The following is a 22,160-nucleotide window of genomic DNA, read 5'->3' on the forward strand; positions in this document are numbered from 1 at the left end:
ATATCAGTGCATCCTTAGTCCTGAATACAGGTACCCAATAATGTTTCAGCCATCTGACCGTGCTCAATCTGAATTCACTCCGCAGACTGCCCCTCAGGTCAGCAGCACATGACTGTAGGAAACGCAAACAACCGGGGTGCTTTGGGGGAACCGAGTGAGCTGTAACCCTGCTTCTATCTAACCAGAGGATTACCACTCAGTGAGCTGTAACCCTGCTTCTATCTAACCAGAGGATCACCACTCAGAAGTTGTCATTGTTTGTTATTTTTCAGCAGATAGGATGAAACCACGAGCATACACAGCATACTGAACAGCAGGAAGATACCACTTCACATAAGTATGGATTCAAACCGCATTATCATTTATACAAGAATTTTTTCAGCTATAATTCTTGATAACCAATGATTTTGTAGAGATTAAAAAAAACATAACGTGATTCCAAATGCTTCATCTTTATTGTGCAGTCATATGCAAATGCATTTCCATGATAATATACAATTTTTTGTGTAATATAAAATGTATCTCCATACTGTAATTAAATACAAAAATAAAATAAACAGTGACCACTTTGAAATAAATAGAATGTAATAAATATGTCAATAAATAGCATGTATAATTATAAATATATGGAAAGTCCAGTAGATTGAGGGCTGGGTAAAAGAGGATGTTGGGAAGTGCTCTCCCAGCATTGGGAGCTTATTGCTGACATACAGTCAATCAGAAACTCTGGGAAATACCCATAAATACTCATACTGTAAAACGATGTAAAAAACAAACAAAAACAACAACATAATCTCCCTAAAATAAAAAACCCATGCCATGTATTGACAACAACACTGCTAAAGTCCAGTCTCTGCATACTGTTCAAATGGTGTATCATTTGAGTAGGTTATCACAATTATCATCATGACATATTGTCAGTTCAGTTTTCAACTGCTTGTAGCTTTGTGCATCTGTTTGTGTGTGTGTGTGTCTTTGAGTGTTGAGTCATGGTGTGTTCTTGAGGCCAGCAGCAGGAAGTCTCTTGCCAGCTTGGTGAGGTAGAGGTCTAGATCCCTCAGAATGATGTAACCCTCCACACGGCTGTCCCACCCCATCTGAGAGGGGGGCTGGTGGCGTGAGGGTGGCCCCCGGGATGCTGATGGCGCGGAGGGAGAGGTCGGGCTCACTCTGGAGCTGTTAACTTGGTGCATCTGCAGAAGAAGAAGACAACATCAGAAACAGGTCTATTGGCCAAGTATACACATACAAGGGATTTGACTCTGGGTTACGTTGCTCACAAGTGTACTTGCACACAAGAGTTATGCACAGGCTAAGATAAACAAGGACAGAGGTACATTTAAACTTTAACAATTTACATTAACTGCTATACAGTAATAAGTGTGGTGTAAAGTGTCTATTTTAAATACGTACTGTATATTAAAGGAATGTACATGTATGTACAGTATATGTATAAATAAGCCACACAGGAATTAAACAAAGACTTATACAGATATATTTTTGGATATTGCAAAGTTATATGAAGACAATGATGTTAGGAGACAAAAACACCACGTTATTGCACCAGCCTTGGTATCACTTCCCCCAACGTGGCTGTGTGGGTTGAGGAAGAGCGGACGGAAAAGTGTGTGGATTGCTGCAACGAGAAGAGAAAGTGTGTGTGTGCACGCACCTGTTTGTTGACTTGTCTCATGAGGTCCCTCAGGTCTAGCTGAATGTGCTCCATGCTCTGAGGTAAAGTGATGGGGGGCGGGACCTTCCGCACCACCATCTGTTCCTTCTCGGCCCGCTCCAGCTGTTTCCTCTTCCGCTCTAGCATGTCCCAGTAGGTGTGCAGGTCCCAGGCAGCGCTGCGTAGTCGCTCCCAGTCCTTGAACGCACCACAAGAGACAACAAGCATGGTCATATGACCGAAACGTAGCACCAACCCCCTCGAGGCTCCAAAAATCTTAAAGGGGAATTCCACCCAAATTTTCTCAAGTTTTAGACCGTTATTCTGCAAGAGTAGACGTTCTGATTATGTCAGTTCATTTTTATTTTTTTTCCTATGAGCTAATCATTCTAAAATACACAAAACAATTGGAAAAACCTCTGATTTTGCGGGGGAAATGTCTACTCTTGTGGAATAACAACCTGATAGTGAAGTAGAAGTGACGTGGAATGCCATTTTAATAGGCTCTTTTCACAGCAACCGTTTTGAGGTGGTAAAGCAGGAAGTAAAGCAGGTGTAACCAATAACATTAATGGGTGCCCTGGCATTGGAACACCTAAATGGAATGGAAGCATACGTAATGGTATTGGTTACACCTGCTTTACTTCCTGCTTTACCACCTCAAAACAGTTGCTGTGAAAAGGGTTTATACACAGGGCAGATACTAACCGTCAACTTGAGCCAGCTGTGGAAGTCTGTAGAAAGTACTGGCAGGGCCTTCAGCTGTCGACTTCGGTTTTCAAAGTTCTTGTTTCCCAACTGTTGCTCATTCTGAGAGATTAAAGACAATAGAAATTAAAGAGTGGAATAAGGAATAGAAGGGGTTTGGATAAGATAGAGCTCACGTTAAGCTGGTCAGTCAAGCTACTGCGGGAGGAGGGAGGTCACTCACATATTTCTTGAGCAGATGCTGGACACGCGCTCGGGTGAATCTGGTCAGGCGAAGGGAGTTGCTGTATTTGCCCCTCTGGAGGACTGGAGTGGAATCGCAGCACGGCGCGACACAGCTCAGGATGCAGTAAAGGGGAAAGAGAGCCCGCCACCAAACAGTCATCTGGAAGAGAGAGAGGATACAGGTGCTACAGGTGATATTGCGTACATAATGCTGTCTACAGTCCATCATCTTTTTATCATTGAAATCCATATGTGCCATCACCCATCACATGCTGTCGCACAATGCCACCGCATTCAAAACAACTTGAGTTGGTAGACTACTTTTCAGGTAAATCATCAAGGATGCGTCACTGCTGTATTCAAACATTGTAGGAATAAATTGTTCGTCCAGCGATTTAAACTCTACCTTTATGGCCAATTACCAAAATTAGAGTCTGACAGGAAGTCTATTGCTAATTCTGAGAGGAAGTCTTCACTCACTGCCCCACATCCCAGTGCATGCTTTCTTATGTAACTCATTTCAGTGTGGAAGGAAGCTTTTTCTTAATATATAATTATTATTTTCACTTATTTAGCTTGAGACCATGCACCCCAACATAGCAGAATCCCAATGTTCAGACAGCAGATTATGGTATTTTATTTCAAATGAACTGAATTGCATCAGTGTTGTGAAAGTCTGACTTTTTCTAGGGAGCTGGTAAGTAGAACAAAAAGCAAATCTGGTGCAGGACAGACTTCTGGTGACCAATGAACAAGAATCAAACAAGTTGTTGTTTCATAGTGATCATTATTCACTGGAAGCAACTTTGCGTCCAGTCTCATGCAGTGGTGATATCAAAATCAATACAAAGCTATTGTAAAGCCTGTAAATCTGGGCAGGATCTGACATATAGAAACATTGTCCCTTTCTAACAAATCAACCTGTAATCCACATTAAGCAGCAGCCAGTAAGCAATCACAACTTGTCACCAGAACTTTGATTCAGATGTAACTTCATCTTACATTGTGCACCCTGCCATAAACACACTGTGCATTGGTTACAACTGTCACTTGATTTACCTGCTATTTATTTCTAGAATCATCTATTGTCTGCATACCCAGATGGCAACCTGGTGATACAGTGAATATTATGAATTCCATGTAAACTCCTGCCCAAACGACCCACATGCTCAAGATGGACTTACCTTGTCCAAGTAGTTCGCTGCTCTGACTTGAGATTCTTTCATACTGTTCTGGAAGACCATAGTATTTATATTGATCTTGATCTCACTTTCGGTTCCTGTTCTTGTCTTGTCTCTCGCTCTCTCTCTCTCTCTCTCTCTCTCTCTCTCTCTCTCTCTCTCTCTCTCTCTCTCTCTCCAACACTGAGGAACTCCCTGATACTACTAATGCATTATGTAATACATATGAAGTAATAAAGTATATATTTCTAGCCACTGTAAAATGATTGATAGATAGCTAGATAAACAAAACAGACAGGCAGGCAGACATACAGACAGATACTAGATTATAATATCTATCTAGATAGATAGATAGATAGATAGATAGATAGATAGATAGAAAACATTAAAATATGAAACTTCTTTCATTCAAGAAGCTGTCAATCAGATTTTACTGTGCATCATTCTGTAGGGAATATACCATGCAGTCTCATGATGTATGAGTAATGTTTCAGTTGGGAATCTGAGTCAAAATGTACAGTATTTAGCTACATGACGTGTGTCTCACACACACACACACACACACACACACACACACACACACACACACACACACACACACACACACACACACACACACACACACACACACACACACACACACACACACACACACACAGTTTTGTGTATATGTGTATAATATAGGAAAAAAGGCTATTCTCAAAAACAGTTCTTATGTATTTTCCTAACTTTCTTCTTATGTTTCTTCCTAAGAAAAAACTTAGGAAGAAATTATATTCTTGAAATTAAAGTTCTCAAATTTGTTCTTGATTTTTTTCTTAACTTTAAGACAGCCTTCCCCTGTCTTAAAATTCCTACAGTGAAAAGTTAAGCCTCTAATATCATATTTAAACACATTTTAGACAAGTAGGTTCTAGTTCAATGTCTAGGCTATAGGTTCCCTTACGCCTACCATTAAGATTAACATTTATTGTAAAGCTTTATTTGGTGTTGAGTCACTCTGCCTACTTGACTCTAGCTTATTTTCTTTGCTAGCTTTAGCTTATTTATTTGCTAGCTTATTTTCAACAGACATGAACTCGCTTATTTGCTAGTTTATTCTCATGCTGAAAATAAGATAACAAATAAATAAGCTAGCAATACACTAGCAAAGAAAATGTGCATAGATGCCTACAACTTGACTCTAGCTTATTTACAATAGACATGACAGACAACGAACACCAGCCAATGTTTAAATCTTTGACCTATAGTTGTTCTACCTGTAAATAGATTTTCCCCCACTTGTTTTGTAGATGGAAGCACTTTGGGTTGCTTCCTAGCCTCGTCTCCTATAGCCTCAATGGTAGGATGCCTAAAGTGTATTATTATTTTTTGGGAGGCATTTGCCTTTATTAGACAGGACAGTAGGCAGACAGGAAAGGTGGGACGAGAGAGGGGATGACATGCGGCAAAGGACCTCGGTTCGGATTTAAACCGCATGAAGGACCGAGATGTGGTACACATGCTACAGGTGACGCACAAGATGCCTAAAGTTGATGAATTCAGACCTTATCTTAAGAACTTCTTAAGTAGGACAATTTCAGAAGTTCGTAAGAAATTAGACTGTTACTAAGAAAATATTGAGGACTTGCACTTAAGAGCCTTCTTAAGAATTTAAAATGTTCCTCTTGTCATTTCTTAAGATCTTAAGAACACATTGGTGAATCCGGCCCAACTTTCATCTCAGAGTTCTGACTGCATTCTCAGAATTCTGACTTGAATCTCAGAGTTTATTGTCCTTTTGTTCATTTATTCATATAAGAAAGCCTTCCAGGTATTCCATTCCACTATGTCCATACACGTCTTTACTCCGGTATATTATTGATTGAATTCAACTGAACTTCCCTTGCTCACACAGGATGAATTCTCTCAGAACTGAAATGTGTGATTTATAAAAGCTTAGGTGGATTATTGAAGTCTAGCTGCTGCTGCCTCTTCTGCCATGCGGAGTCGTCCACATGAGGGGGGTGTCTGGCTTAATTTGCCCTTTTGTGGGTTTGCTTCCTGTCCTGCTCTCTGCTTGGTGGACATGAGCCGGGATGTATCTGTTTCCCATCCTGTATCTATCTCTACATTACACTGATACTTCATAAGCAGTAATGTCTGCACGATCAGAAAACACCATCACTTTGAAGGAACGCTCTTGACAGCTTGCTATGTTTATGTATCTAGGCTACAGTTGTGCTCAGGTAAGACAAAGAGGCCAACATAGCAAAATTCTTCTTCTACTCTTGTCTAAGCAAAACCAACAAAATACAAATAAAGTCACTTTCCTGTCCGGTTACACTTTCAAAATGCTTTGGCTCCCCTCAGGGCGAAGAGAATATCCACCAAAAAATGCATAGCTGTTATAGAGGGGGTGCTGAATATTAATTTGGAGGTGAATTCCCAACCAGGGGTGAATCCAATACACTGTGGGAAGTCACCCAATATTCAAAGAGATCTGATCATCTTGAAATTTGAAAACAAAAGCAAGGCCAGGGCTGCATTTACTGATAAGAGAACTTGGAAGAAAATATTCAAAGGAATATATTATTAAAAAAGGGCCATCTTTTAGATTTGAATCAGTCTCTCAACACCAATCCTCTTAACCCATCAATTGGATCTCATGTTTATATTCATAAACATGAGACCCCCCCCCCCCCCCCATTGGTCTTTGTTAACCATTGACTGAGACTCAGAAGTGAGAGAGATTGTGAAAATCTTCATTTTACTTTCAGTTGACAAGTGGGACAGTATCCTACAGCTCATTTCCTGTAGGCTATTTACTGTGTGATCTATCCTTGGATATACATTATATAGGTTTGCTTGCATGTGGCTGGCATTTTCCTAATGCAAAATTACCTTCATAGGAATTGAATGATGGCTAACAACAACTCCAGCTCTGATCAGTTGCAACATAAAGCTGGGATTCTCCACAAAGTGCAATGGCATGTGAGCAGTTTGCCTGGAGCAATTGGAATTAGTTGCGAGACAAGGAAGAATTGGAGTAAAATTATAGAAAACTCTTTCATACGGATGCACCGATATGACAATTTTGGCCAATACAGATAACAGATATTAGCATTGCGGTTTAGGCCGATAACCAATATTTACCGATTATTATTTATCGATATGATCTCTATAAAAACAAGTTTCTATGATAATCAAATTTTGTACATTTATACTGAAAAACAAACTCTGTGAATTTGAAAAAGTAATTTCTTTCTTTATTTCCAAAACATTTGGAAAAGTCCATAAATCATAGATTTACCGCATTGTTTCCTCTCAATATGAAAATTTGGGTCGATACCGATATTAACATTGCAACTGTTATTTTGCTCATTGGCCGATACCAGTATGATTGCCGAAATATCGTGCATCCCTACCAGAAACACTGAACTATTAGGAGTTTCCGCCTACCTGTTCTGTGGTGTGACAGTTTCACTTCAGTATTATCAGCTGTTGGTCTTTGCATGCCAGCAGGACGAGCTCACCAGTTTGTCCATAGCCTACTGTAGGCTACTTCTGCAGGGGCCAGAGATTGGGAGGTGGAATTGTTTACAAAGGTCCAAAGGTTTAAAGGTACATGGTACATGGGAAAGTGGCAAACTGCTCTCTGATTTACAGTTTATTACTGGTTACAGTTAACCCACTGTGAACCCCAAGGAGGCATTATACATAAGAGTACTAATTTACAAATCCACCTCCATTTTACCCTTTCCCCATAGCTTTCATGTTAATATATTATGTAGGTCAAAATCAAAACACAATGAGAGGCCACACTCAAAATATGTTTGAATTATTAGGTAGCCTACTAAGAATTCAGGTCATGAGAATGTTACTTTTTTTTAATAAGTTCAGCATTGGCACTACTGTCTGTTTTGAAACTTATCTTTTTTTATATATTTTTTATTTTCAACTTTTTGAACAACATATGAACAAGACAAACAAACAGGCTCAGACACAGGAAACAAAAGGAGAAAAAAATACAAGAGGGAAAAACAAATAAACAAACAAAAAAAACATTATCAACATTCAGTATTACGTCATGCTACCAGTCGCGTAAGGTGCTTATGTGTTTGCAAGAGGTATTGTGCCCGGAATCCCGCACAGGAGGTCCATGAGAAACCAGTCCGGCAAATCACCCGTCACCCCCAAACTCAACGAGGTAGGCCAGAAATGGGTCCCAAATAACAGCGAATTTCTTAAGTGAGTCGGTCCTCAGCAACCTAAGTCTCTCCATCCGTATAACTGAGGTCATATCCGTCAGCCACAATTGAAAAGAGGGTGAGGAGGGGGATTTCCATTCCTTCAGGATGAGTTTCTTGGCAACAGTTGTCCCCTGTGTGAGAGATTGCTGCACAACTGTAGGAAAGTTCAGAGAGGACTCCGAGCAGCCGAAGATGGCGAGTTCGGCCTCCGGCTGAACGGCTACTCCATAGGCCTTAGAGTACCAGTCAAATATTTTGGCCCAGAAGGGGTCAGTGAAGGGCAGAACCAAAAGGCATGGGATAGTGTGCCTTCCGACACTTGACACCTCTTTGAAACGTATCTTGATTATAATGTTGAATACTATTCAAGTAAATTCAATTCAAGTTTATTGTCATTAACAATGTACAAGTACATAGTAAACATAAACATGGCACATACAGTGATACATACATACATACATAGATGATGGAAAGGGGCAACAACATTAGTAATAGAAAAACAAATAATATAATATAAACTAAGCTCAACAGGGTTAGTATATATACATAGATATAGATACATATACACAGTATATATATATATGTGTGTGTGTGTGTGTGTGTGTGTGTGTGTGTGTGTGTACAGTATATACACAGGGTATTTTGCTGTGCAAATACTGTAGCATAATGGCAGTAGTGCAAAGAGTCATTAGGTGCAAGGACAGGGGGAGGAGGGGGGATCAAGGGGGGCTCAGTTTGAAGCGTGTGTGGGGAGAGTTCAGCAGGTAGCCAGATTCAGGAGGGTAACAGCCTCGGTGGTTCGGGCTCTGAGGCTCATGTAGCACCTCCCAGAGGGCAGGAGGGGGAACAGGCCGTGGTTGGGATGGGAATGAAACTATAAATTAAAAAGAATATTTAACTGAGGTTGTGTTTTGCTATCATCTATTGTTTTTTTCTTCAAGCTATTCCTTACTTTCTATCTATCTTTCTACCTTCCTTCCTATTTAAGGTTTTACCTCATGGTGAACTGAAATACATTTAATTCATTATCTGAAGCAACAGGAGCATGGTCAGTGCCTCCGGCTACTGCTCTTGAACTACACACTCACTCTGTGATTGACTTACTGCATTGCATCCCTATGGAGTAGCCTACAGTTAATGACAGCTGGTCAAAGCTCTCCTCTATATGCCTCTTTAAGTCAATATTTGGGAGACAGCTGCATAACACATACAGTAGTGTCAGGATTAACACCCACTGGTACAGACAAGACAACTTTTGGGTCATTCTGCCTTGGCTTTTTCCCCACATCTGGTGTATGATGTTTCAACATACCGGTGTGATTATAATATAATAATGTGATATAATAATGACAATATCTAAATAAAAAATGCATGCAAGATAAGTGCAGCTCATCAAAGAAAACACCAGAATGAATCATTCCGTTTAATAGACTTTCATCCATTACTGATTAATGTCATTTTTAATTTAAAAACAGACATCAAACATCAAAGTTTGGGGTAAATCCATTGCATGTAGAAGCACTCAATACAGATTTCCAACATGGTCCTCGAATAAGGAAATATATATTGAATGTCTATTATTGGTCTTAAAGACATGCAGGGTAAACAGGCAAATATAATTTTGGAATTTGCCCATCCTATTCCTTATTACCTGATCATGGTATACCCCATATCCAGAACTTTTCTGACCTCAACGTCTGCGTAAGCTGTGCCTGTGTGTGTGAATATAGCATTTGGAGTTTCTACACCAAGTTTGTTTTTCACATTCTAAATGTGCTGTGGAAAGCACAGGTTTTTGAGAACACATGTAGGCCTATACATTTGGTTCACTCAAATAATTAATAATAATAATCACTAAATAATAATCACTTTAAAACTAGAAAATATTGCAATTTATACAATACAATGCCCGCTTTTTGCAATTACTCATATGAATTTTCTATTCACAAAACAACTGCACTTTTTAAAAACCTGTGGATGTGAATACAAAAGTTTTCATAATATAGAGTTAGTTATATAGTTATATAATGTAATTACTACCCTACTGAAAGAAAACTCTGAAATAGGTACTCCAGACATAGCCTACATCAAGACTTAAGAAAGCAAATAGATAGTAAGCTGTGTAAGTGTCGATCTGCATCATAAACAGATTGACACTTCCTCTCTGACAAAAGAGAAATGTGCTGATCCTGGAAGTATGACGATGCAGGAGCAGAGTCACGTTGTCGGGACCCTTTCACACAAGAAGGGCTTCCCTGATTTTCATGACCTCCACCCCCATATTCCCTTCATACACCCACTCTATAAATTTCCCTTCTGACACATACAAATACTCTCATTCTATATCATTCTCATTTATTTGTGGTTTCAATGATTCCTTTCAGTTTTGCTATCCCCCCTTTTTATAAACAAAATGCATTCTAATGTGAAACTAAATGCTATAATTCCGTTTATGAGCCATAAAATATCTTTTAAGTATGATATTCTGCCAGCTCTATTGCCAACTCCTCTCTGCCAGCCACGTTATTTTTTAAGCTAGAGAAGCCGGGGACTTTACAAAATGTATGTTTTGTTATGAAAAACTCAGAATTCTGAACCAAGTTAGGAGTGTTTTGAGTCTAGCAGATGTTTCTGTCCACACATCAATTTGTCTTAATCACTCTTTTTTTACGTTCACTGTCAGAAAAAAACCTACCATGCCTGGAGAGAGAAGGGGCTGGTTTCCATCAGAGACCTATACATAGATGGTCATTTCACATCCTTTGATCTTCTGAAGAGGAAATTTGAGTTGCCCAACACACACTGGCTCACATACCTACAAGTCAGAGATTATGTTCGATCCAAGATTCATGACATTAAAGCGCTCCTAGATGAACATGCCTTTTTTGATGTTTTGCTGAGCCCTCCTCACTCCAAGCATCTCATTTCTAGATTTCTATGTCTGTTTGATAACTTCACCATGGCCTCTACTGAGAGGATTATAGAAGCATGGCAGGGGGAACTTGGCATTGATGACTTATCTGACATTATATGGGGTAGCAGTCTGTCTGTGATACAACTCTGCTCAGTTAATAGTAGATACCAGCTGATCCAATTTAAAGCCGCTCACCGTCTTCACTATTCAAAGCATAAGTTGCACAAGATCTTCCCTTCTGTCTCACCACTGTGCGATAGGTGTCAGGTGTCAGAGAGCACTTTGTCGCATGCCTTCTGGTTCTGCCCTTCACTAACGGGATTCTGGGCCAAAATGTTTGATTGGTACTCTAAGGCCTACGAAACAACCCTTCGGCCGGGGGCTGAACTTGCCATATTTGGCTGCTCAGAGTCCTCTCTGAACTTCCCTACAGCTGTGCAACAGTCTTTGACACAGGAGACAACTGTCACCAATAAATTCATTCTGCAGGAATGGAAGTCCCCCTCCCCACCTTCTTTTCAGCTGTGGTTGGCGGACAAGATCTCTGTCATATGAATGGTGAGACTCAGGTTCCTGAGGACCAACTCACTTAAAAGATTTTTAATTTCATTTAATTATCTGGGACCCATTTCTGGCCTACCTTGACGAGGTTAGGCGCGATGGGTGACTCGCCCGGCTGGTTTCTCATGGACCACTTGTGTGGGATCCCATGCACAACATCTCTTACAAGCACATAAGTACCTTATGTGGCTGGTAGCACCATGTTGTAATATTGGAGTGTCGATATACAGTATGTACAGTGTCTGAGTTTGTTTGCTTTTGTTTTTTGATTTACTGAAAATTGAAAAATAAAATGTTGAAAAAATAGATGCCTCAAGTAAAAAACAAACAAACAAACAAACAAACAAACAAACAAACCACTCACCCCGCTCTACCATATGGGCTCTTTTCGCAGCGATCTTTTGGGGTGGTGGGAACGGTTGCTGTGGGGTGGGTCCATACCCTTCTCAAAGTGTCATGTGCAGATGACTGTACTGTATCTTCAGCTGTCAAGAATCAAGATACAGAAGTCTAAATGTTTGTTTCCACCACTGTGGAAATAGTGCGTAAAACAATAAGCACTCTCTTTAAAGGTATCTGTGTGTCTACATTTGTATGACAATCCTCAGATTATACTGCTATACTGGTTAAACACTTGCTGTACTTTGCTTAAAAGGAAATGCACTGTTTTTCGTTTGTTTATTTTTATTTGACGGATGAGATGTTTAGGGAGGTGGGGGGGTGGGGCAATTGTTTATCTTGTATTGAATCCTTGATTTGAGTTTATCAAAATCTCAATAAACAGGTGCTTAAACAAAGTATGATATTCTGAACAGTGGTTACTGCTCCATGTTCACAGATGGGGATTAAAGGGGTAGACCATGGTTTAAGTAGTAGTATTTGCAGAGTTCGGTCTAAGCAATGCAATGCAAAGTCAAAGGGCTTGACAGCAATAGCTTTGAAAATTATAAGCACAATGCAGATAAATGATAGCCTACATAAGAAATATTTGTTGAAAGGAAAAACATTTAAAAGAAGGATCACACTGATTTTTCTAAACGACAAAAAGCTTGAGGTGTGACAACATCCATTTTCAGTCTTCCCTGGGTGTTTTTATCCAAAGCAGCTGTCTTGAAAAAATGCTGCAGCATTTTCACCCAAATGGAGTGTGTGTTGCTGTTGATACAAGCTGAATTTAAATAATAAAATGTCTTTACGCAACTATGGTGTATGACTCTCCTCATATGTTACAACCCGGCTCAAAGAAGTAAAATCGCATCAGATGGGGGACGCTGGGACAAAATCTTATCAAATGGCGGTCTATGGTCTAATTTGTGTCAGTTTAGGAGTTCTTCATGTCAAAAGGTTTGAGAATCACTGATTTAGATTAACAGAAAAATTCCTCAAGGACCTAAATACTCTAAGATGCGTAAATGTTTGATTGACCACAGTAATGACAGAGGGCATGACAGGTCAATAGAGATGCAGCCCATAGAGAGATAAGTAAGTTACTGTTATGCATGTCACACTGTATGGAGACCGGAGCTGTTTGCTTGAAAGTGCAAAACATTGACAAGACAGGAACATAATGTGAAGATCAAACTCTTATGTGCCTCTCGGGGCCGTGGTAAACAGCAGAGAGCAGCTGTCGTAACATCCCCCTGACCTGGCTTGTAGTTGGCCCGGTATAAACACCACAGGCCTTTATTGACCTTGGATCAATTTAGAAAAAGAAAGTGTCGTGCAGGTTTTTAGAGGCCTGCCTGATTCATCATTAACCAAGACTCTTCAGTCCATTAGACAACTTCATCAAAACACTTTCATGGAGTGATCAAATGTTTTAGTTCTTAATTGAATTCCGTAGCATTCTACATTGGCAACTCCTGCCAATCTATCAAAAACTCTCAAAGCTATTGTTTGTGATCTCTCAAAATGATGAGTCGGCAAATTGGCCCTGTCATTTCTCAAACAAACGTTCCTAGTGCTTTTTTTATGGTGGTGGTTCTCAACGTGGGGTCCGGGGACCCCTAGGGATCCTTGAGGGGGTTCCAGGGAGTCCCCAGCAAAAAGGTGAATAATTTACTTTCAATATAATTCCATCCATAAGAAAGACAATGAGAGAATGTATGCCTATTTTGGTCATGGGTTTCATGCACGTTCTGTAATAACATTGAAAAGCCAAAATCTTATGAGATGGGGTCACCCTTGCACAAAACCTTATCAAATGGGCATCTGGGGTGTAATTTGTGTCGATTTAGGGGTCCTTGATGTGAAAGAAATTGAGAACCATTGAGCCTGAGAATATTAAAGGGATACTTCAGATTTTTTGATGTGAGGATGTATGAGGTACTTGCCAACAGTCAGTGTACTACATGAAGTAGTAGTGTAGGTCCCTTCAGCCAGAACACTGAAGCAGTCACGTAAGATCATGGCCAAACCCCCCCCCACAAACTCTTCAAAACACCCCCTCGGCAAGAGACTGAGGTCTGTCAAGACCAGAACCTCTCGCCACAAGAACAGCTTCTTCCCAACCGCCATCAGCCTCACCAAAGACCCGAACTCCCCACAAATTTGCTAAATAAATTGTATGCACTGTTCTCTAGAAAAATTTATTCATATTTAAAATTTTAACATTTAAAATACATTCTAATCATTTTCTGAATTGGGGTGTAAATATAGTGGGGGGGGGGGGGGGGGGGCTGGCACAGTCACACTGCAGAAATGCATTCACATGAATCAATATAGCCTATCTTTCAAGCTACAAATAACAAAGTATCAAACATTTTTCCCAAGTCTCTGTTTATAATAACAAAGCTACGAAGTGGCAGCTACATCTGACTGACATACAGTTATCCTCTCAAACTCCACTAAGAAAGTTGGAAAGCCCTCATGGCTGAGTGGTTAAAGCCGCCTTCTTTGCAATCAGAAGTTCAGTGGTTCGAATCCACCACTGGATTTGAGCAATCTCTCTCCCAGGCCAGAGCTTCTTTACAGGTCCGGTACCATGTAACTATATATGAACTACAGTTGAATAGATTCACTCCACTTTACAGGTCCGGTACCATATAACTACATATGAGCTACAGTTGAATAGACTCACTCCACTTTACAGGTCCGGTACCATGTAACTACATATGAACTACAGTTGAACTGCCTCACTCCACTTTACAGGTCCGGTACCATATGACTACATGAACTACAGTTAAATAGACTCACTCCACTTTACAGGTCCGGTACCATGTAACTACATAGGAACTACAGTTGAATAGACTCACTCCACTTTACAGTACATGTCCGGTACCATGTAACTACATATGAACTACAGTTGAATAGACTTACTCCACTTTACAGGTCAGTTACAATGTAACTACATATGAACTTCATTTATAACTATTGGTAATTACTGTGTAATTACATTTGGTGTTCATGTGTAATTACAAATAGTTCATATATAGCCTACCTGTAAAATAAAGGGTTACTGATTGCACTTGCAACGTTGTGATTGTCCTTTAGCTATTTTTCCTACTTCTTTATCCCTGAATATTGACATGACACGTACGCTGCATAAAGACACTAAGACAAATTCCTCGTATGTAATTTGCATATTGTGGCAATAAAAGTGATTCTGATTCTGAAGTAGAATGCAGGCAGCCGCGTCAGGGAAGTAGAGTGGTCTGCTGAGTGTGAATGGGGTTGTTAGAGAGTTCCGATCGGGCTCGTGGGGCCCGGAGGGTTGGCGGACGCGCATGTGGGTTCAGAGAACCAACCTCACCAACCTTCTCTTCTTGTAGGTATGAACCTGGCTCGTATCTTGTAGCTGGCATTGTCGTAGGTATGTCCGTTAGAACATGTTGGAGATCCCACCGGCTTTCCGCTCTTTTTGCTCATGGCCCCCTTCACACTCAGCAGACAGCCCTACATCCCTGATGCGGCCGCTCTCCATTTCTCCAAACGGACCGCACCGGCTGCATTCTACTGCATGTAGTACACTGACTGTATGCAAGTACCTCATACAACCCCACATCAAAAAATCCAAACTATCCATTTAAGAGTCTTCCCCAGGTCTCTGCTCTCTCCCTGTGATTTGTTGTAATTTATAGGCCTTGGGCATGTTACAATTGACTCTATTTACTCTACTAGAATGATGGATCATATTCCACACTGAAAAGTGCATTTAAATTGGACAGTTCAGCAGACAGAAATATGCTACACATTGGATTCAGGCATTTGAGGACAATGACACAATCAGAAAAGGCCAAATTGGTTATAATAATACGGTGTGGGTTAGAACTGGCTAAGAAATAACAAGAGTGTTTGTGCAGGTGCTTGGTGTTTGGAGTCCAGGGGATTCTGCATGGAGGCGGCATGTCTTACCATCCGGGTTAGATTTACGCAACACCTCTTGACTGCACAAATACACTCTATAAAAGCAGCACTAACTCCACTGAAAGCTAGATGCGCTTAGGGTTTTGTTTGCCATCTGGGATTTGTAGTCTCTGCTTGTGACTCCCTTTTGCTTGAGAAAAATGTTTGCAGCTGTCACGCTCCTCGTCTCTCTGTGTTTGACTGCCACCACCCTTGCAGAGCACCACCAGCCTTGCCGTAAGAATGCTTAGTCTGATCATTTACTGAGTACATGTTTTTGATATTTAATTATGTATTCTGATCTGTTAGGTTGGTTTGCTACCAACCAATCACTGTATTCTGTTCAATGACAAGTTTCCCTATTAGAGACTACAGCAAGGCGGGGGCGGGGGGATCTTAGTTACCTTATTATGTCTAATCTCTGTCTTTTTGGTATTTGCCATGTGTATTTATTTAGCTATGAAAAACCATCTAACTGATATTGTTGTCTTTCAGATTCACCCAATATGACAGGATACATGACAGTGGTGAGTTTCCCAAAATTGCCAATATACCTCCTGGTAATTTTTATGCCAACATGGATTTGATTTTTTTCTGATGTTCTCTCTCTCTGTCTCTCCCTCTCTCTCTCTCTCTCTCTCTCTCTCTCGGTCTTAAACCAGATCGATCTAAAGGGTGCCCTTAAAGCCATGGGTGTATACACCTATGATTCTACGGCCAATAAACTACGATTCAGATCAAATCAGACCGAAGGCCATAACACCTCACTGACTCTGGATGTGCTGATATTTTTTGATGAGGTAACAGTGTATTGTCACTTATATATGTGTGTGTGTGTGTGTGTGTGTGTGTGTGTGTGTGTGTGTGTGTGTGTGTGTGTGTGTGTGTGTGTGTGTGCACATGAGTGTGCGTGCAAGGGCGAAATTTCCATAGAGACATGCCCCCCTCTTTTTAAAATCCAGATTTTGTCCTCCCACTTTTTCACTCCAAAAATCTTGGGCCAACATTACTGTCTTTCAGAGGCTGTAGCAGGCAAATTTTTAAAACTTGAATTAAGATAAGAGTATCGTATGAAACTAGAAGACCTAAGGCATCCATTGATACGAGCCATGTCATGCTAGCATGTCATAACGCTCCAAATTTAGGCTACATTTTGACGAGGGAAGAACGGGCATGGCCATTTTCAAAGGGGGGCCCATGACTCACCTCAATATACCTGAATAAGAATGTGTTCTATGGGTACTCACAAGTCTCACATTTACACACAGGCCCACCTTATGCTAATCTCATGCAAAAACAAAAACATAATACAAAATTAATAAAGTGCTGTTTTTGCATGTAGTATACATGTGTTATTTTTGCCTATTTTATTTTAATATTTCTGCATAGGCCTACTGGAGTCTTGGAATTGGATAAATTGGGTATGACTGTAAAGCTGAGACTCTTGTGGGTTCAAGGAGCCCAATTGTATTAATGTGTGAAGATGTTAGTCCCCATAGTAGCTATGGGGACTAACATCCCCCCACTTCTCAAACCAAAGCTACGCCCTTGTGTGTGTGTGCGCGTGTGTGTGTCACATTTCAAGCTGAACCAAGTCATTTTGCACCTTTGTGTTTTGAATCAGTGCTGTTGTGTCACTGTTCCATCTGGCAGGGGATACTCTACATGATCGACAGCAAAAACCAGAGCTGTGAGAAGGACACTCTGGAATCAGTCCACAGCCCTCTGGAACTCCCCTCTGATGCCAAGTTCATATCTACTTCACATCTAGGGAGTTCATCCGTTGAAGGGGAAGGACTGAGGGTCAATGTATGGACAGGGATCTGTCCAGAAACAAAAGGTGAGATAGACACTATAAAGAAAATAACATTTCTAATTTTTTTTTACCAAGTTATAGAAAGTTTACACTGATGGCATTCTGAAGTCTGTGTCTGACTGTTTTTCTTTCTTTATAGTACATTACTCGATTTCTTCAACCAGGGGATGCTTGCCTGTGAGCTCAATGCAATTCATGGATTCAACAACACTGATTTTCAGGTTGGTGATCATTAGCCGCCTAGAGATCACATCTGAGATAGTGGTCTTTTTCATGAGCCGCCTAGAGATCACATCTGAGATAGTCTTATTTTTTTGTATTTGAATTGTAACTTTCAAATATCTGTTGGCTGTTGCAAAACATTCCCACTAAGAGACATGGATGATGGTGATCATGGTTGGGGTCAATTGATTAATTCCAATTCAGCTGAGGAATTGGAATGGGGGGGGGGGGGGGGGGATCTACAGGAAACAGAATTGGTATTGATTTCTAATTTCAATAAGTTGAATTCAATGAAATTCTGTGAAATTCCATGTTTTTGTTTTTCTTACCACATATCTGAGTATGGCTGCACAATATATAATTTCATCATCCTTGCAATGTTACAGCTATGAGCCAGACTACTGTAAACTAAAATAGGCTAGCACAACACCAGAGTCTTCCGACCTATGGTTTGGAGACGTGAAAAGTTGGAAAGGTAACATACGCTACAATGCAATGTCACATTGCAGGATGTGCAATGTCAAGTAATGGAATTAAGTATTTGATGCAGAACATGTAATCGTAATACACACAATTGAATGTATTTGATTTGATCAAGTCAAGACAGTCTCTTAGAAGTGGAATGTATGGAATTCAATTCTATTTATGTCATTCCAATTCACAGTCTGTTTCGTTAGAGCTGGGTGACATTCCAATTCCAACTCAGGAACTGAATTGCAATTTAGCATTCTCAATTCAGTTCATGAATGTGGTGACTGTCCTCTCTGTGTGAGCAAAATGTCATTTTTGTGTCACGTTTTCTCACAGCAACATGAACGTTGAAACCGAGATCAAGGACCTGGACCTCCTCACCCTGCCTTCCTTTTGCGAGGGAGTGCCTCTGGAGGAGACAGCGGAAGGAGAAATACACAGTTTCGTCAATCTGTTCGTCTAGAAGCCTCGCCGCCAGAGAAAATCTAACCCCTAATCCAAGTGTGGCCAGCCAAAACTCTAGACATTTCTCCTCTCCTTCTCGTGTGTGACTTGAGTGTTTTGCATGATACCTGCACTGCATCATATTCTCACCTTGTTTAATCTTCCACTCCCCTATGAACAGATGGTTTTGAATGGGTCATAGGCTACATTTTGAAATGAAGGAGCCATGACATGGATTCTAGAATTAGTCATAATTACTAACAACAATTGGCGGTTGGTACTGCTTACAAAACATGCAAGATACAGTATAATTAATCGAACAATAAAATGTTAAAGCTGTTGAAGGTGTATTTTGACTTTGTACTTAGCTTATGTCAGATCATGATTGGTGACTGGTGAGATTATTAGCCTGATGATGTTTTTGTGCGTGATCAACTTCTTATTCGTTTTTCTCCTCACAAGGTGCCATAAACATACAAATTATACACATATTCAAGATTTTTATTGTCACTCTGTTGTACAAGTACACATGTGTGAAATTGTTATGCTGTGGGCTCCGTTACAGACAAGGCGCAGTAGGTAAATAGGTGCAAAATCACAGCAAACAACAAATAGGGCACAAAATCAAAGCAAACAACAAATAGGGCAATAAGGCAACAATAGGGCATGCCTTTAATAGTCTTCAGCAGGCCCTGACTGACCTGAAATTGGTCTTAAATGCCAATAAAACAAAATGGCTGTTATTCTCCAGAAACCTCTATTATCAATGAAAATCCGCACATTGCAGGGCAAACCGATTGTGTTTATTCCTACAAATATCTTGGTATCTGGTTGGACACGAAACTCTCCTTCCATGTTCATGTTAATCATTTAACTAAGAAACCGAGGAGGAAAATTAGTTTTCTATACAGAAATATGTCTTGTTATTCTCTTTGTACCGTCTCCAATATTGTCTGTCCTGGACTATGGTGATCTTGTGTACATGCATGCCCCCACAAATGATCTCCCTGGAATCGTTTAGAGTACTCCTTTAAAGCACTGTACATGAACGTTTTATCATCTGTTCCTATTCTTTTGTTTTCACCTTCTCTGTCTGTACACTTTTGTATGTGATCTTTGTAACAGGGCGCTCTTGCAAATGAGAGTTCACTCTCAAGGGCCTTCCCCTGTATAAAAAAAAGGTAAAGTAAATAAATAAATAAAAACAATGTAAACAGTGTATGTGAAGGGCCATTAAGGCAAACAGTAAAATAGTGAACATGTGAACAAAGGGGAGGGGGAGCCATCCACCCACACCCCTCTTGCCGCTTCACAAATAATAGTGTTATCTGCATTCTGCACACGTAATCATAGAAGTTCATCAATTCATACACATATTAATACAGTATAGGCTAAGTTCACATATAATTGTACACAAAAGTAAAACTAGTAGGCATGTACCTGTCACAGGTTTGTATGAGGAATCCCCGGGCCACAACAACACAGACACAAGAGGCAGGTAAGTTTAAGATATAAAATGATTTATTACAAAATAACCAAAAAGGGTGTCCACAAACAATAATTAAAACCTGCTACTGGCCAGTCAGTAGTTCTAGATAAAATGGTGTAAAAAGCCTATTGAGCAGCTAAATGGTTTCTCCCCCTCAGGCACAGTCAATGGGCTGAGTCTGGGGAAAGGGCAAGGTCCCTCCGTGATCCGGTAGCTCCGCCCGTGGCTCGCTGTCACCGCTCCGTGCAGTCCTCTGCGTGTCTCAAGCCGCCCTCTCGTCGTCCCGTCTGTCCTTCCACACTCCTCACGGCAGGGGCTATGCCAGTCCGCCCACGGTCCTCACGGCAGATGGAGGTAGAAACGCCGTCACGCTGAGTGGAGGAGAGCACAGATGCGCACACACAATCACCGTCCGGCCTGTCAGCAGTCACAACCCATTCATACAGAGGGGGATGGCTGGGTTACGTTCCTTTTACTTATCGTTTTAGAGCGTATCACATCGCCGTCTCGTCGTCCCGTCTCGTCTGTCCTCCCACGGTCCTCACGGCAGGTGGAGGTGGAGACGCCGTCACGCTAAGTAGAGAAGAGCACAGAGGCGCACGCACAATCACCGTCCGGCTTGTCATCAATCAATAACCCATTCATATGGAGGGGAACGGCTGGGCTACGTTCCTTTTACTTATCGTTTTAAAGCCTATCACATCGCCGTCTCCGTTCCTCCAGTGGCTGCTACTGGCTCGGCGTTGGCTCTGGTCGTGGCTGCACCGTCGGGCGTGGCGGCTGGTAGGATCCCAGGTAAGTACACGGAAGAGGAAGGGCTCACAGGTAAGTTCCACCTGCCTTTATAGCAGGTGCAGGCTGGCCGGGGCCAATCAGTGGGAGACAATTAGTGTAGGAGGGGGAGTAAGGGGAAAGTGTTGTGTGCAATTGTCCATGATGTGTACATGCAAATAAGTCCATGCATTGTCTCAATCATAAGAACTATATTCACCGCACTAAACGGTTTGGCGCATAGTAGAAACAAAGTCAACTTGATAAGGCACAGCACACAATAAGATTATATGAAACAGCAAACAATACCGAGTCACACAAAATAGTTCGATAAGGCACAGCACACAATCACATTAAATAAACACCGCACACAATAAGATTATATGAACAGCACACCACATCTCCCTTGTCACCCCGTGACACATACCCCCCCCTTTTTGGGTTGTCGTCCCGACAGCCATTACTGCCCTTACTATTGATACCTGCAGGGGGTCTTCCCTTTCGTCTCTCTGGTGGACCTCCTCAAAAGGGGATCCCCTGGCTCCACTTCTGGGGGTTGCTGCACTTCTGGAAGAGCTATAAGTGGCTGGGGCACTGCATCCTCTACTGCTTGTTGCCCCGGCTCTGGGACTACCGGCGCTAACGCTGGGGTCACGGGTACAATATAGAGGGGTGCAGCAGGGAATCTATCCCAGGCCTCTGGCCCAGTGGTTACCTGTGGGGTAACTGGGCGAGTGGGCAGCAGTGGGCTCAAGGGGCACGATCGGATGTTGTTACGATGAATAGTCTTCTCTGGTCCTTCCCTCCCTTCGGGACGGATCTTGTAGACCGGCTGATGGGGTCTCATTTGGCAGACCACAACATAAGGGGTTGGCTGCCAGTGGGGGGCCAATTTTCCTTGGTTACGCCTACGACAATTGCGTAAAAGAACTCTTTCTCCTGGGAGCAGAGGAACATGTTTAGCTCTCGAGTCATACCTGGTTTTATCCTGTTGTTGCCGTTGCCGTGTCTGTACGGCTACCCGTTGGTAGGCGTCCAACAGTGTCTGGTGGTGCGATTTCACCCAGCCCTCCAGGTTGTATCGGGATCCGGTGTGCGGAGCTCCAGTGG

At 41.4% G+C, this 22,160-nt stretch overlaps 2 protein-coding genes across 6 annotated transcripts in view; both read left to right on the top strand.

Moving 5' to 3' along the window:
- The window catches only part of LOC310787978 (unconventional myosin-Ic-like), a 47,120-nt gene extending 46,648 nt beyond the window's left edge, over positions 1 to 472 (top strand). For 2 of the 5 annotated variants that reach the window (XM_083649441.1, XM_083649444.1), the window contains one exon: positions 86 to 472. In XM_083649441.1, the coding sequence (XP_083505567.1) occupies positions 86 to 112 (27 nt within the window). In that variant the 3' untranslated portion in view covers positions 113 to 472. The remainder of the gene's footprint in view (positions 1 to 85) is intronic. The other 3 variants (XR_014553282.1, XM_083649442.1, XM_083649443.1) reach the window with 3 other exon arrangements.
- Positions 473 to 15,998: 15,526 nt separating this feature from the next.
- LOC310778864 (ependymin-1-like) lies at positions 15,999 to 18,809 on the top strand (the record flags this gene model as incomplete). Its single annotated transcript, XM_083639318.1, has 5 exons — positions 15,999 to 16,074; positions 16,333 to 16,364; positions 17,491 to 17,677; positions 18,540 to 18,558; positions 18,683 to 18,809. The coding sequence occupies 5 exons, from the start codon at positions 15,999 to 16,001 to the stop codon at positions 18,807 to 18,809; spliced, it is 441 nt and encodes a 146-aa protein (XP_083495444.1).
- Positions 18,810 to 22,160: the final 3,351 nt, after the last annotated feature.

Source organism: Poromitra crassiceps, assembly GCF_964638095.1.
Source record: "Poromitra crassiceps genome assembly, chromosome: 1".
In the NCBI taxonomy this organism is placed as follows: Eukaryota; Metazoa; Chordata; class Actinopteri; order Beryciformes; family Melamphaidae; genus Poromitra; species Poromitra crassiceps.